The 16,758-nt window shown below is 41.6% G+C and overlaps 1 protein-coding gene across 1 annotated transcript in view; it reads left to right on the top strand.

Moving 5' to 3' along the window:
• Window positions 1-436: 436 nt before the first annotated feature.
• LOC101348492 (glutamate receptor ionotropic, kainate 1) overlaps window positions 437-16,758 on the top strand; it is a gene marked incomplete at its 5' end in the record, with an annotated part of 43,301 nt that continues 26,979 nt past the window's right edge. The window contains 2 exons of the mRNA XM_023726677.1: window positions 437-604; window positions 4,069-4,326. Coding sequence (XP_023582445.1) covers window positions 437-604; window positions 4,069-4,326 — 426 coding nt within the window. The remainder of the gene's footprint in view (window positions 605-4,068; window positions 4,327-16,758) is intronic.

The raw sequence follows: 16,758 nt of genomic DNA, 5'->3' as shown, positions 1-16,758 counted from the left end.
CTGTAGGGTCACTATAAGTCAGAATCAAGTCGACAGCAATGGGTTACCTGGATACAGCTCAAATTATGTTTAGGTCAAGCACAGTGTGATTCATGTCCAAACTGAAGAAAGTCTCTCTCCATTGTTTATCAGTTGTACGTTAGACGGTACTCAACATTCAGAACGCACTTGCCCTCTGAAAGGTTTATGCAATCCAGCATTGGAATTGAAATCTTCAGCATACGTATGCAGTTGAATCTATTTATCTTCATGTGACCTCTATGGGGAAACTTCACTTTGAACACTGGGTTTGGGATCTGCTCCGACCTTTCCTATAATTACTGTTTTGGGTCTGTAGCTTGCGTAATTCATATTCTTCTTTTATAAAAAAAAATGTACGTATATATACGTGAATAATGTAACTAATGCTTTTCATGCATCTCTTTCGCTTCTGCAGGAGGGATTTTTGAAACTGTGGAAAATGAACCTGTTAATGTTGAAGAATTAGCTTTCAAGTTTGCAGTCACCAACATTAACAGAAACCGAACCCTGATGCCTAACACCACGTTAACCTATGACATCCAGAGAATTAACCTTTTTGATAGTTTTGAAGCGTCACGGAGAGGTAACTATTTTTACACTTTTAAAGGCTTCTTTGTGTGATGCGTCTACTCTACATGTCAGCTTTACGCTACGTGCCCTTTTTCAGCGTGGACATCTATGTGCGAATAGGTTGCAGGAAATCTCTGTCTTCAGTGTCACTGACCAGGGCAATGTGAACCAACCTAATGGATGTTGCCTAGCACTGTTTTCCGGGCCTTTCTGATTAGCTTACCCTTCAGTGCCCCCCACTCTATGATTAACTGGTTCGGCTGTGAATGGAAAATGTCAAGCTTGATCTGTTTTTCCTTCCTGAAGCCGAGATACCACCATGAATTTGTACAGTGCCGTCAAATAAAACTTTGTGGAAGGTCATACCCACCCAGCCTGTGGAAATACCCATGACACACACAACTCAAGAGTTTAACTAACATCTTCTCAATTTTTATTTTTTAAATTCCTTTCCTCAAGATCAGAGAATATGAAGATTAAGCTTGTGAGACCAATCTCTACATTTGTTTTTCCCTAAAAAGTCATCTAATTTCTATATAGGCCGCCAGACTTCTCTCATGGGAAGACTCATTTGGAATCGTAGGGCTCACGTAGACGTCCCCTAGACACTTCTCGACTGACTCTTGGAAGCACGGTCACATTCGATGTAGTTGAAGCTTGGCTGCTAACAAGGGCTCCGTCGAGTCTCCAGATGTAGGTGTTCATGTGGAAACAAAGCCTGCTTGTCACCCCAGAATAAGAGGGCTCTTTACCTCAAAGAGGAATAACTCGCTCATTAAAAATCGCCATTGAGTGGCTTATCATGGAAGCCATGTTCATGCTAATTTCCAAGTAACTAAATACTGGTTGTTTCCATACAGAATTAGCCTAGTTATACTGTAGGATGTGTTCAGCCAATACATCCTTATGCAAGAATCCTAGTGTTCTTCCCAAACAAATGTGAAACTCTTTTTCCTAGGTGCACAGATGGAAAGAAAGTAAATAGGATGATTTTTTTTTTTTCCCTATCTATGGCATGAACTTAGTATAAGAATATTTTCTTGTTTAAGATGGATGGAGTTGGAGATACTATGTAGGTCAGAGTTGTCTATGAATGAATAAGAAAGTTTATGTAGAGTTTACAAGGCATCTTCACATACATTACCTCTGTGGATTAGATCTTGCTCACTCTCTTTTTCTCTCTCTCTCTCTCACACACACACAATGTTGGGCAAATACCTTAGAAAACCAATCACATTTAGCAGTGATACATCAACCCACATAAAATTTGAAAGCTTTCTTGTGATCTGAAATATTTGCCATACTTATAAATTAAACCCCAAAAGCTTCTTAAAACTGGTAATTTGCTGGCAAACAGAATTCAAAGGGATTGATTTCCTGTCAAGTAATATTAGCTAGCATCCCAAAGCTAAATCTTAGCAGGAATCTCAATCCACCGCTCATGCAAGATAAAACAGCACTTCACATACTCTCGTGCTCTCGTTTGTTTCTTGCCAACCAATGAAAACACATCCAGAAAATGAACTTCTGAGGAAAAATGACAATTTACCCTTAGGTACTTCATGTAGTAAATTATACATTGCTATATCTCCTGTGGTCATTCAGCACTGAATTAGGAAGCATTCCTTGTAAATGGCTGTCAACATTTGCTGTCCCATAGATATGTAGACTATGGATATCAAAAAATTCTTTGTTAATTATTCTCTCTAGATCAAGTCAGGTAATTTTTACAAAGCCATATAGTTTTTCTACTTACTTTTTTGTATAGAATGACATTATCATAAAAAACTAACACAATTTTGTTGATAAATTTAGCTATTATTTAATTCTGATATTCAATTATTATCCCTCAGCAGATCCAAATTTCTTTAAGATAGTATTAAGATATAAACTTGAAAATACGCTTAAACTTATATTTAATGCCTGCCAGCCCAAGATGTGTAGGTATTATGGTACATGATTGAGAGGAGAAACTGTCCCAGCCTTTCCGGAAAGGAATTGGACAGCATGTGTCTAGAAACTTAAATATCAACACCCTTGAATTATAGCTGGTAATTCAAATCCTGAGGATCTGCTGTAAGAAAGTAATCTAAGACTCGGAGAAAAATATACAACTGAACATGTTAATAATACTATCATACTATTATTTATAATAGCCAAACATTAGGAGTAACTTAAATGCCCAATATCATAGGAATGGTTAAATAAATCATGATATATCCGTGTAATGGACTATTCTATAGACACTAAAAATATATTTCTGAAGAATTTGTAATGACTTAGGAAAAAGGGTATATTATCATGTTAAATAAAGAAAGCAATTTATCAAATTAGATCTATATATTAATTCCATTTTTTTTTTTATAAATTGAAACATCTAACTATCAATAGGTATTATCTTAAGATGATGGAATTACCAGACCTTTTTTTTTCTCTTTCTCATATTTTTAGCTATGCTAAATTCCCTCAATGAGTATGTATACTCTTATAAGGAGAAAATGCATACTATAAATGTTAGAAATTAATTTTTAAATAATATCAGCTTAGTTTTGTAAGGCTAAATGTTGGCTGATACTGAGGTAGAGACACCCCTGCCATTGAGCGGAAGTTCCTGGGCTCTGGGGTTCCCGGGCTCTGGGGTTCCCGGGCTCTGGGGTTCCCGGGCTCTGGGGTTCCCGGTCTCTGGGGTTCCTGGGCTCTGGGGTTCCTGGGCTCTGGGGTTCCCGGGCTCTGGTTGATATATGCCACTGCCCAGTGATCATGATTCATTCCAGGGTCTGTGAAACGAGTGGGTTGGACCCAATGTCTTCTAAGAGCCCTTTTAAGCAATGCTATTCCATCATTCTGTGATTGATTGGGCACCAGTACCACTTACGAACATTCATTGGCAGTATTTCAATAACCTGGCGCTCCTTTTTGAATTATGGGAAGACAGGAGCTAAATCACTTTGCAATCATCCAGAAGGTCTTTCTCCTGAATTCTTCAACCACATTAATACCTTCATTGCCACCCTGCCATATGACAGAACTTAATTCATATAACGTTCATTTGGCAAATGGCTTGTGGAGTACCTCTGAATGTTCTCAGGTATGACCACACTAAGCAAGGAACTTAGATTCCATCTGATTACAAGTAATGGAGTGAGACCAACCCAAAAAAAACCAAACCACCGGATCGATTCCGACTCATAGTGATGCTATAGACCAGTGACTCCTTTTTATTTGCAGGGAGTTGGCCCTGTGATGTATTGCTAATCAGTTCTGCATTTACAACTACCAGTAGCTTAATATCTCAGGAATCTTGGAAACTGGACCAAGTATATTTCCTCAAAGTACAATGGGGAGTAGCAGGGAAGTTTTCAACAGTGACTGAAAAGAGGAATTGTGAAAAGGAAAAATGAAATTCACAAAACTCTCTCTTTCTCCTCCCTCTTCCCTTCCCTCCCTCTCCATCCCTTCCTTGTCCCCGGACATCAGCGTGTGACCAGCTGGCCCTTGGTGTGGCTGCCCTGTTTGGTCCTTCCCATAGTTCCTCCGTCAGTGCTGTGCAATCTATCTGCAATGCTCTGGAAGTTCCACACATACAGACCCGCTGGAAGCACCCCGCGGTGGACAATAAGGACTTGTTTTACATCAACCTCTATCCCGACTATGCAGCTATCAGCAGGGCTGTTCTGGACCTCGTCCTCTATTACAACTGGAAAACGGTGACCGTGGTGTACGAAGACAGCACAGGTATGGGACTCCCGCAGTGCGAGACTTCACCTGACCAAGTCTGGTTTGAAGAAAGGGAACCTAAGTGTTCCCTAGGCATTAAAATCACCAGCTGTTGTTCTTGAAAAAATGTTCTCTTCTATGAAGCAGATTGAGTTTCCTAAAGTAATTTCGGAATGCCATGTGTAACCAATTCATAGTTCTTACGGTTAGTTGATCCTTTCTAATGATCTTTTCATCATCAAACTTAGGGAGTTTTTTATATAAATATCACTTTATTGATATATGTCGCAATCCAACCGGAATATTAAGGATGTCATTTCATTCATCCAACTCTGTTAAGACTGTGGCCACAATTCTATTCCTTACATAATGCAGAGAAAGTCTGAAGACTACCATGGAGTACAAGTCCAACTTCATTAGTAGCTATGTAAGCCATTTCCATTGCCATTAAGTCCATTCCGACTCATAGCAACCCGACAGGACAGAGTAGAACGGCCCCATAGGGTTTCCAAGGAGCGGCTGGTGGATTCGAACTGCCGCCTTCTTTGGTCAGCAGCCAGGCTCTTAACCACTGCACCATCAGGGATCCAGTAGCTATGTAAAGGTCTACAAAAGTTTCTAAAGTAGATTAACAAAGAGGAAGTCAGTTGGAGGTTCTGTTTCATGGAAAAGGGACTACAAGCTCTGGTGATCAGCCCTTAATAAAGTGTGCATCATTGCAGCTGCTTGTTTTAGGATGAAGGACGGAAGTATGCTGCTCAGTGTCTTGTTCTCAGTAGGCACTTTCTCTGACTTCTCTAACTCGCTGATCCTCCTCCTTTAAAATTTCTTTTCCTAGGACCTCCTTTTGGCCTTCTGCTTATATTTTAAGACTGCTCAGAGTTCAGGCCCTCTTGTCTTCAGTTTAAAGTCTACCAATCGGTCTCTGTTGTCCATATGACAAAATCCAAACACAAAAAAAACTAAACCCAGTTGCCATTGAGTCCATTCGGACTGATAGTGGCCCCATGTGTGTGTCAGAAGAGAACTGTGTTCCACGCAGTTTTCAATGGCTGATCTTTCAGAAGCACATTGCCAGGCCTTTTTGCTGAGGTGCCTCTGGGTGAACTCAAATTGCCAACCTTCAGTTTAGCAGCCAAGTGCTTAACCCTTTGTCCACCCAGGAACTCCTAACCAAATACCTACTCTTCTCATCAAAGCCCGTCACCATCTAGCTGTAAACTGCCTTTTCATCTTTATTCACCCAGACTGTAGCCCCTGTACGTTCCCTACTCCCTCCCAACAGCTGGGATGAAGAACTCACTGCCTGACATATATAGTGTTTAGTAAGTCCCGGCTGAAGGAATAATACTATTGACCTTCTGAGTATTTTTTTTTTTTTTTCAAGGATGAAAGTTAGTTTCTTTCTTTGAGCTATTAAAAAAAAAAGTTACCATGGCATTAAGTCTGACTCATGGCAACCCTATGTGTATCAGGGTGCTCTATAGAGTTTTCAATGGCTGATTTTTCAGAAGCAGATTGCCAGGCGTTCCTTCAGAGGCACCTCTGGGTGAACTTCAATTTCCAGCCTTCCAGTTAGCAGCTGAGCTTGTTAACATTTTGCATCACCCAGGGACTCCCTTCGATCTATACATTTGGTAATAAGACTGATAAAATGTTCAGTGAAAATTAATACTTTCACACTTTTTAATGTGATTTCCATTTTCACCAAGCCTTTCACCAAGCCCTAGCTCTTGCTATCCCCCAGGGAATGAGAGTAGTGTCTTCCATTTGGCACTGAACTCTGATTCCATTTTATACTGTCAGATACAGTGACTGCTATGGCTGGAAATATGCATGTATGCCTTTTCTTATACCTCAGAAAGAAGTGAAGGTAGATGATTGGACAAATAATTCATAAATATTATATTCAAAATAGTCATCAGGAAGAATAATCCACAGGCAGTCATATTTTTAGAGATTCATCCACTTACTGTGAAGGAAGAAAACGTATTATCAAATGAACCCCGACAAGCTTATTCAAAGAAACTTGAGATGGAATATTATGTTTTAAGCATAAGCATGGTTAGATGTTCCATGTTGCCTGTCTTTGTTAAATAAAGAATTCCCTGGGCTGATAAAATCATGGTATTTCTCGGTCTGTGGTGGTCCCTGCAGCAAAATCTTCTCTCATCATTTCTCTCAAGGCTAGCAAAGCAAGACTATCCAAAAGAAAAACAAATCAGTGAATGATGTTCAGACTCCATTGAATTAAAGAAAGATTTAATTTAAGAAAGAGATTGGCTAAAGGTGTGGCATAATTGTTGTAGATTTCAAATTGCGTTTAGACAAAATATAATCTGGGAAAGGATGTCACAAAAGATGGCGCCCTAACCACCCTTCTGATGTCAGCTGAGGCACCGTAAGTAATGACCATTTTGTACAACAGAAAAATGAAACTATCGTTTCTATCATCTTTTACGAAAAACCAGAATGTTCCTTTTCATCCCTGTGAAATTCACCTGAGCACAGTTGGTCAATAAATACTTACTTACCGAAATTGCAAACCCAAAATGATTTTAGATGTTGCCCATTAGAGATCATTCATGTTAAAATGATTTTGCCCACAAAGACATTAAAAATGTAAATGAGTAATCAATTGAGCCATGAAATTGGAACCCAGAGAGTAAACAGGTCAACTGAGATCAATAAAAGTAGATATCTTGTGACTGAGAACATGTTCAATACTGCTTTACTCAGGGTTCTTGGTCAGTGATTTCAAGCCATGAAAAGGAGAAAACTCACTAAACCTGCAGGAAAAGAAAGGACTTAGGTATACTCGGCACCCGCCCCCACCCCAGTTAAGTACCCATTAAAGGGCACTTCATTGGGATTTGTTTAGGAGTTGGGTAAATAGCCTGAAGCCAGCACAGATGTTGTGGGACCAAATGGCCCATTACTCCCATTGAAGTCAATGAGAGCAGCGTGCAAGTCTCTAAGGACAAAATTCAATTCACTGACTCCTAGCAGGCAGAATTTTGTCGTCTAGAAGTTAAAATGTAGAAAGATTCTAGAGAACTCTTTAAGAGTGGAGATGTTTTGTCTGGCCTCAGCTCTCCATCTCCTGGGTGTCCTTGCCATCAGTTTTACTTTTCTCTGATTCTGTCATTCGGAGGGGACCCCAGGCAACTCGAAATTGCTGTCTGTTGGTCATCCACTGTGCTTCATTAAGCCCCTGATGGAAGCCTGACTTCCATCCTTCACAGGCATCAAAAAAAAGCTGAGAAGCTGAGCGCCAAATGCAGTGTGGAATACAGTCAGCACTTTCTGCTTTCTCAAGGCCAATGGCGGCGAAATGTAGCCACAGCCACTTCCGTAGAACAGGGCTCAGCACACTTTTTTCTGTGAAGTGTTGGAGAGTAAATAGTTCAGACTTCGCAGGCCATATGGTCTGTCACAACTACTCAACTCTGCCATGGTGGTGGGGAAGCAGCTAGAGACAATATGTAAATGAAGGGGTGTGGTGTGCTTAAAAGTTTCATTTTTCTAGAATTATAAAAAGAAACATTAGAAAATGTTCAAATGAAGAAAAGTGGAAGAACATAAAAACATCTAAGAAAACAAACACATGTACAATTTTGGTATATATTCTTCTAGACTTTGCATAGATTATTGATTGATTGATAGATACATACATATGTGGATAGAAGGGGGATGGATGGGCAGGTAGATAAATACATAGATGATAGATGAATAGGTAGATATAGATAATAGATGATAGATAATAAACAAATAGATGATGGATGGATGAATAGACAGATGATGATGGATGGATGCATGGATGGATGCATGGATGCATGGATGGATGCATGGATGCATGGATGGGCGGATGGACAGACAGATAGATAGATGGATAGATAGATATGTATTCCCTTGTTTTATAAACACTTACAGCCAGGCATTGTTCTAAGCACTGGGGATATACCACAGACAAAAATCTCTCTGACCTCATGAAGCCCACAATCTACTTAGCTAATGAACAAAACAGATAAGTAAATATTTGGTATGTTATATGGCAGTAAATTTTATGAAGACAAATAAAGCAGCAAAGCGCATTTGAGAGGCTGAGGCCGGTGACAGGATCTGCAATTCTAAATAAGGAGAGCCAGGAAGACCTCCCTGGAAAATAACATTTGAGTAACAACTGAAAGAGGATAAAGAGCAAACCATGTGGGAGAGCATTTCAGATTTCAGGCAGCGGGAACGGCAAAGGCCCTGAGCAGAAACATCCCTCCGCTGGTAGCACTGTGCCTGAACACCACCATCAAAAGTCTTCTGTATGTTGAAGGATTTGCATATGCAAATACCTGAACAAAGAGCAGTATCGTGAATCATTATTATAGGCCTCCTTAAGCTATATATTTAGGCGAAATCTGTGTAAGCAAAAGAAGGGAGAAGGTGTTTCAAAGAGATATTTTTCCTGTTCAACAACTCACCTTATGGATAGATCTGCCTCCCCAAATACAGAACTACCCCAATACTTACTTAAGTATAGGTAATACGGTCATTGTGAAGGTTCACATGCAAAATATATGAATAAGGTTGAAAGAATTAAAATATTTAGACTGCAAAGAAAAAAAAATTAAAGACTTAGGAGGCCAGTGGCTACCGTGTCAACAAATATCTGAAGAGCCGTTGAGTGGAAGAAGGCTTGGCCAAACCGTCTGGGCTTTCACAGTGGGTGCAGGGTTAGAGGAGCAGCTTTGGCATAAGTAAAAGGAAGAACTTCTAACCCCTAGAGCTCTCTGGGGATGGAATGCATTTCATCCCAAAGGACCGGGCTCGTCAACCCCGGAAGAGTTCAAACCCAAGTTGTGGGACCCTTTGTCACAGATGGAATGACAAGGATTCCTACCATACCTGAGAGTTGCCCTCTATGATACTAAATTCATTTACAACTCAGAATAGGTTGTTTTCTGAGAGTTGCCCTCTATGATACTAAATTCATTTACAACTCAGAATAGGTTGTTTTTCTAAGACCCAAACTTCCATTGCATGATGCCATTTTGATGCCACCCTCTTAGAGCAAATGTTTCTTTACACTCAATAATGCTCTCTGATTCTGCCATTCAAAAGTTTTTAATTGAGTACTTACCATGGGCTGGAGCCCTGGTGGTGCAGTATTAAGAGCGCAGCTGCTAACCAAAAGGTCGGCAGTTCAAATCCACCAGCCATTCCTTGGAAACCCTATAGAGCAGTTCTACTCGGTCCTATAGGGTCGCTATGAGTCCGAATCAACTTGACAGCAACAGGTTTGGTTTTTGGTTTGGGTACTGTGTACCAGGCACTGTTCTAAGCAGCTCCAATATATTAGTAAACAAAACAGACAGAAAGCCCTGGCCTCAAGGAACTTAGTTTCTATAGGAATAAACAATAAGCATCATTTATCTGTACTATCTAAAATTAATTACATCATATAAAAGAAGATGATAAGTGCTATGCGAGGAAGAAAAAGTAGAGCAGGGTGAAGGAGATCTGGAGGCAGGAAGTTCAGGTTGCAGTATTCAAGGTTCTTCCACATTGTGAAGATGAAATTTGAGGTAACCACCACCATTCTGACTCATGGTGACCCAACAGGTGTCAGAGTAGAACTGTGCCCCATAGAGTTTTCAATGGCTGATTTTTCAGAAGTGGCTCACCAGAGCTTTTTTACGAGGTACCTCTGGGTGGACTTGAACTTCCAACCTTTAGGTTAGCAGCCAAGCACATTAACCATGTAGGAGATAAGGGAGTGAGCTGTTTGGTTCTAGGCAGAGACAACAGCTAACTCTTAAGATAAGAGGGTGCCTGGCATATTACAGAAACAGTGAGAAGTCCAGTGTGGTTGGAGCACGGTGTTGGGGGGGTGGTAAGAGAGGAGGTCACAGAGCGGTGCCTTATAGATCATAAAAGGCCTTGTAGACCTTTGAAGAAATTTAGCTTCTACTCTGCCTGAAATGGAAAGCCATAGGAGGGTTTTGGATAGAGGAGTGATCTGATCAGATTTACATTATAAAAGGATCACTCCTACTGTTATATTGATAATACACAGTAGAAAAAAAAAAAAAAAAAACCATTGCCATCAAGTCAATTCTGACTCACAGCAACCCTATAGGACAGAGTAGAGCCACACCATAGCGTTTCTAAGGAGCAGCTGGTGGATTTGAACTGCCGACCTTCTGGTTAGCAGCCATAGCTCTTAACCACTGTGCCACCAGGGCTCCATTCACTATAGGGAGGCAAGGATAGAAACATGGTAACCTGCCAGATGGCACCTACAGAAACCCAGGCAAGAGATGGAGATTACTTGACCAAGATGGTAGTAGAAGAGGAGTAAGAAATGGTCAAGTTCCAGAAACATTTTGAATGTAGAGCTGGCATGATGTCCTAAGGGAGTGGAGGCCAGGTGAGAGAGAATGAGAGGCGTCAAAGACGACTGTAAGCTTTTCGGCCCGAGTCAAAGAATGGAGCTGCCATCAGCTGAGATGGAGAAGGCTGTAAAAACCAAAACCAAACTCATTGCCGTCGAGTCGATTCCGACTCATAGCAACCCTATAGGACAGAGTAGAACTGTCCCATAGAGTTTCTAAAGAGCACCTGGTGGATTTGAACTGCCAACCTCTTGGTTAGCAACTGTCACACTTAACCACTATGTCACCAGGGTTTTCTGAGAAGGCTATAGGTGGATCTAAACCAAACAAGCCAAACCTATTGCCGTTGAGTTGATTCCAACTTATAGCTACCCTATAGGACAGAGTAGAACTGCCCCATAGGGTTTCTTAGGAGGTAAGTTTTACAGAAGCCAACTGCCAAATGTTTCTCCAGTGGAGCAACTGGCGATCTGTTTCCGAAAATCAGCCAATGACAACCCTATGGTTCACAATGGATCATCGTCAGACCGCCATCCAATCATGGGAATGCTGCAGAACAGTTCCATTGTGCATGAGGTCACCATGAGTCAGGGCTGACCTTACAGTAACCAACAACGTCAAGGCTATAATTCAAATAGTGACTTAGATCTATTACACTTATTATATTTCCTTCCATTTCCCCATAGAAAACAGAGCCAATAAATTGTCCAGAGCCAGTAATCTTGGCAGAGGCTTAAAGTTTGGACTAGAAGAAAATTAATATTTTGGCATGGATGATCAGGCCAAAAAGAAAGATATTCTGTACACAGTAAATGCCAAACGAAAGAATAAGTGAATCATTTCACCATCAACGATCACAGCTCACTCCTTGGTGTTGTGAAGACCACCCATGCTGCCTTCCCACAATTCCACCTGAAAGAGCTGGAGGATGGAAAGTCCTTGGCACTCAGTACCAACGTGGCAATAAGTTAACGGTTCTTTGTCTCTCTCCCCTCACTCTTTTCTACCCTTCATATACACCCACCCCAGCCGCTGACCAGAACCTTATTCCAATTCTCAGAATTCTACTCAAGAAACCAATCTTTGTATATTGCATGTCAGCTGTATTATTTTTAGCTACCATGGATATGAGCCAGAATTCAGGACCAAGATATGCTGGTGGAGCTAACTGCAACACGGTTAATCTCAAATGTGTTGACTAGATTCTTCCATGAGGTCCTTTACGATCAAGGAAGACACTTTGGGGCCGTCTCCGGCTAGCCTTGCACATGTTGTGCTTTTGAAATGTCGTGTGTATGAAGATCTTCCCCAGGTCATTTCCTCACTTACCCATTTCCCTTTCTCAGTTCTGGTTCTCCCTCCTCTCTGGAGGGTGCACACGTTACACTTAGATCACCTTAAGAATCCTATTAGATGTGGGTCTATTACTATACCAACAAGTTGGTGAAATGCCATTTTGCATGTTTCTGAGTTCAGAGGAAGAAGAAATTTACATTGAAAATGTGCAATCTCACTGTCGGGCCCCAAGGGTGTATTACATTCATTTTTAGGGCATCAAACCCACTGATGTGATTTAATGAACTGGGGATTGCTTAAGACTCAAGAAAAACCAGGGCTTTTCTTTGAACTGATGCTCATTACATGTAACTAAAGCTGTTCAGAAATGGATCATGCTTCAACATGAGAGAGATTTTTCCCAAAATGAGAGGTGTTTGGCAGCAACTGTGTAGAGAGGGCTCATGCACCAGGTAGGGGGTTTGACCTTTCAGGTCCCTTCCAATTCCTAGCATCTGTGACTCATTTTCAGGGCCGATCCAAACAATTAACCTCGCGGTGCCTCTCTTCCCTCGCTGTAAAATAGTGCCAACACCTAGCCACCTCAGAGGTATATTCTAAGGTTTATTGAGCTATTTATACGGCATGTAGCATACTTTGCAAAGGGGGGCAATATATATATATATAGTGAAGTTTATTATTATTTAAGGAGAAGGCATGGGAAATTTTACACACCTACTGGAAATAGCAGGTTCTTTTTTTGCCTTCCATATGCTCCACCTGTTACCAGAGGAACTCAGTGTGCATGCAAATCAGCATTTTTCTGTGTCATATCCGAGAGCACAGAGTAGAGAGGTGGCCAAAGGAAGTGTGGAGAATTGGCCATTCAGACGGTTTTGAAAGTAATCTCTATCTGCAGAGCCTCACTCAAGCCCACGGGAAAGAAACAGGCTCCTTTCTCTAAGGGGAAACACTGGTGGTGCAGTGGTTAAGAGCTACGGCTGCTAACCAAAAGATCAGCAGTTCAAATCCACCACGCACTCCTTGGAAACCCTATGGGGCAGTTCTGCTTTGTCCTCTAGAGTCGCTATGAGTTGGAATCGACTTGACAGCAACAGGTTTGGTTTTGGTTTTTTCTGTAAGGCAATGCTCAAACCAAAGGTGCTTTTCCAGTTTCATTCCTGCAGACTGGAGTGGGGGAAGGAGGTTTTCAGGACAGGGCTTTACATCTGCAACCTTTGCTGTTTGGTTTAGAAAGATTTAAACTTAGAGAAATGTTGCAAGAAACCTTTAATGAACTCCTCCACACCCTTCAACTAGACACAATGCTTGTTATTTTGCCACATCTGCTTTAATGCTCGATCGCCCTCTCAATATAAAAACAACAATAATAATAATATGTAAAGTATTGTGGAACATTTGAAAGTAAGTTACTAATGTAATGATCCTTTTACACCTAATTACATTAGCAAGTAAAACAAGGACCTTCTTTTATGTTCACATTACCCATTGCTGTCAAGTGGATTTCAACTCATACCGATCCTACAGGACAGAGTTGAACTGCCCCATAGGGTTTCCAAGCCTGTAATCTTTACAGAAGCAGACTGCCACATCTTTTCTCCACCATGGGTTCCAAACACCAACCTTTTCGAGTAGCCCCCAAGTTCTTAACCACTGCGCCACCAGAGCTCCTAATATCCACGTGACAATTATCAAAAACAGGAAGTTAAACACTGACCCAGTACTATTATCAAGTACACACACCATATTCCAGTTTCACCAATTGTCCCAATAATCATCCTTATAGCCTTTTTTTTTTTTTTTCGGTTGGGGGGCAGGGGGAGTGGGGCTCCAGAATCCAGTGCGGGGTCACTTACTAGCTGTCTTGTCTCTTTAGTCATTTTTGGTCTAGAACAGTTGAGTCTGCCTTTCCAGATACTGACATTTTTTGGAGAGTCCTGGTCAATTTTCCTGTAGCATGTCCCTTACTTTGAGTCTGTCTGGTTGTCTGCTTATCTGCATTTCACTTTTAAACTCCCTCCACCATGGTCGGCTAGGGAAAGAAATAAATGCCATTACCATCTCCACACGCACTGTTACGTTCTCTGCAGCTGGACCCGAGTCTGGTAGCGCTGGGTCAGCCCAACAGGGCTAGCATCCAAGCACAGGACAAGCAGCCATGTGAGGAGATATACGTAAATCGATTTTCTTTGCCTGCAGAAATTATTTGTTTGGCAAATTTTTTTTTAATGATTCATTACTGTGAAATGTAAATGACTGCTGGATTTGGCTGCAAAATGCAAATATAAGGGCAAGCTTTATCTCCATTTTATCGCCTGTGAACTAAGAAAAAAAAATTGAATTGTAAATTTTACATCGTTTGTTAATGAAGAGAGAAAGGTTTTTCTTAAGCAAACAAATGCTTGGAGAAAAAAATGTAAACTACACCATTCTTTGCACATTGTCCTTCCCCCAAGCTTAGTCCGTAAATCTTTCAATCTGCTGGTTGAGGCCCCTTCGCCTGCACTGAAGGACGAATGAGAAAAGTAGGGACCAAGTAGTGAATGTTTCATAAAACTTACTTTATTCCAATGAGAAACTGGTCTTTTATACCCGATTGCTATCCTTTCTACTCTCTGGGTCTGAAAATACACTGTCTTCTATGAAACAGTTGTGAAAGGAGACAGCAGCTTCTTTGTTTGGTTTGTTTATTTTGGTAGGTTGTTATCATTGGGTGCGAGTCAATTCAGACGCATAGCGACCCCATGTGACAGAGTAAACTGCCCCATAGGGTTTTCCAAGCTTTAATCTTCATAGGAGCAGATTGCCAGGTTTTTCTCGGGTCGAGCCTCTGGGTGAGTTCGAGCTGCCTACCTTTTAATTAACAGTCAAGAACTTAAACTTATCGCCACCAGGACTCCTTTTCTGGGGGGTGGGGGGGGGGATTCGGGGGAATTGTTTATTAATGGACTCTTGTGGCAAATAAACAGTTAATATTTTTATGCTGATCCAAAGATCTCACTCTCTCTTTCTCTTTCTCTTTCTTTCTGTAGTTAGTCAATTAGTTAGTCAGTTACCAAAAAACGCGCTGCCGTGGAGTCCTTCCGACTCATAGCGGCCCTATAGGGCAGAGTAGAACTGCCCCATAGGGCTTCCAAGGAATGCCCGGTGGATTCGAACTGCCGACCTTTTGATTAACAGCGGAGCTCTTAACCAGTGCGCCACCAGGGTTCCAGTTAGTCAGTTAGTTGATCAGAATTCGAAAGGGCAGGGGAAGCACCGATTTGGTGGAAAGAGCCCTGGATTTGGAGCCAGAAGATGGCGTTGGCTTCAAGCCCTGGATCTGTCACTAATTAGCTACATGACCTTGAGCGAGTCACTCCAGGTGACTTCAGCCTCTGTCAGCCTCAGCTTGTAACCTATAAAATTCTGTAGTAACGGCTGCTCCGCCCAGCTCGCAGGAGCCCCTGGGGTGAAATCCTCCTACGGGCTCTTCGAAGCCGCCAGCATGCGTTTCTCTCTCACTCCCAGCGCTAAGCACGGGGCTTGGCATCTAACGTGCATCCAGGAAACGTTTTCCTTAGAAACGAACGAGTGGAATGAGAACGTGTACGTCAACTTTAAATGCCACAAACGTGTGGGTAAACCGTCATGATAGGGAGATGGCTTCAAGATTGACATTCCATTCGGTAAAGAACAAAACAGCAAGTTCACTGCAGATTATGAATAATTATGAATAATATAAAGGCTGCACTGAACTCTCCCTGGTGGCCATGCTCAAGTTAAAAAAAAAAAAAAAAAAGCATGTGGTTGCAAAGCAGGAGGGCAAAAGGAAAGAACAGGAGCGACTCACAGACAACCTGGGGCAAAGAAGAAGAAAGGAGACGGGGCAGTTTCTGCTTTCTTCCCCATCTTATCAAACAACCCTTCTGAACTCTACCTGTTCCCTCAGCACCAACAGCTTGTGTTTGTAAGGCAGGGCAGTGAGGTAGATAGACTGAGCATTGGACTCTCTCTCAGACATCAGTTTTAATCCTGGCTCCTGGAACCCAGAGTAAGTTACTTAATGCCTTGGTTTGTTTATTAGTAAAATGAAGATAATAAGGCTTGTCTCATCGAATTGTTGTGAGGACTAAGGCAAGTAACAAATAACAAATACGCAATGCCATTTGCTCAGTTTTCTCCTCTTTTTAGTTCTCATCAGTGGCTCGGGACAAGTGATTCTAGAAGTAAGAGGACAAGGGGCTTATTTTGGGTGCCTGAGAGCCTTCAGCCAAGTTGAGTCATTTGAGCTTGATAAGAAGAAAGGGTCAAGAAAGGTGTCTTAGCTTCCTAGTACTGCTGTAACAGAAATACCAAAGTGGGTGGCTTTAAAGAACAGAAATTTATTTTCTCATAGTTCTGGAGGTTAAACATCTAAATCAGGTCTCAGCTGGGTCAGTTCTGTCCTTGTAGGTAGTCCTGGGCATTCCTTGGCTCATAGAGGATCTTCACATGGTGTCTGTCTTCCCACATGTGTGCACATCTCTGTGTCTAATCTGGACTTTTTATAACTCAGAAGTGATTAGCTTTAGAACTTACCCTACTTCTCGTTGTTGTTAGGTGCCGTCGAGTCAGTTCCAACTCATAGTGACCCTACGTACAACACAATGAAACACTGCCCGGTCCTGTGCCATCCTCACAATGGTTGTTATGCTTGAGCCCATTGTTGCAGCCACTGTGTCAATCCATCTCATTGAGGGTCTTCCTCTTTTTCACTGACCCTCTACTTTACCAAGCATGATCT

The sequence above is a fragment of the Trichechus manatus genome, unplaced genomic scaffold (assembly GCF_000243295.1).
Source record: "Trichechus manatus latirostris isolate Lorelei unplaced genomic scaffold, TriManLat1.0 scaffold00012, whole genome shotgun sequence".
In the NCBI taxonomy this organism is placed as follows: Eukaryota; Metazoa; Chordata; class Mammalia; order Sirenia; family Trichechidae; genus Trichechus; species Trichechus manatus.
Note: the sequence above shows the minus strand (reverse complement) of the source record. Positions and strands in the feature narration are given on the sequence as shown.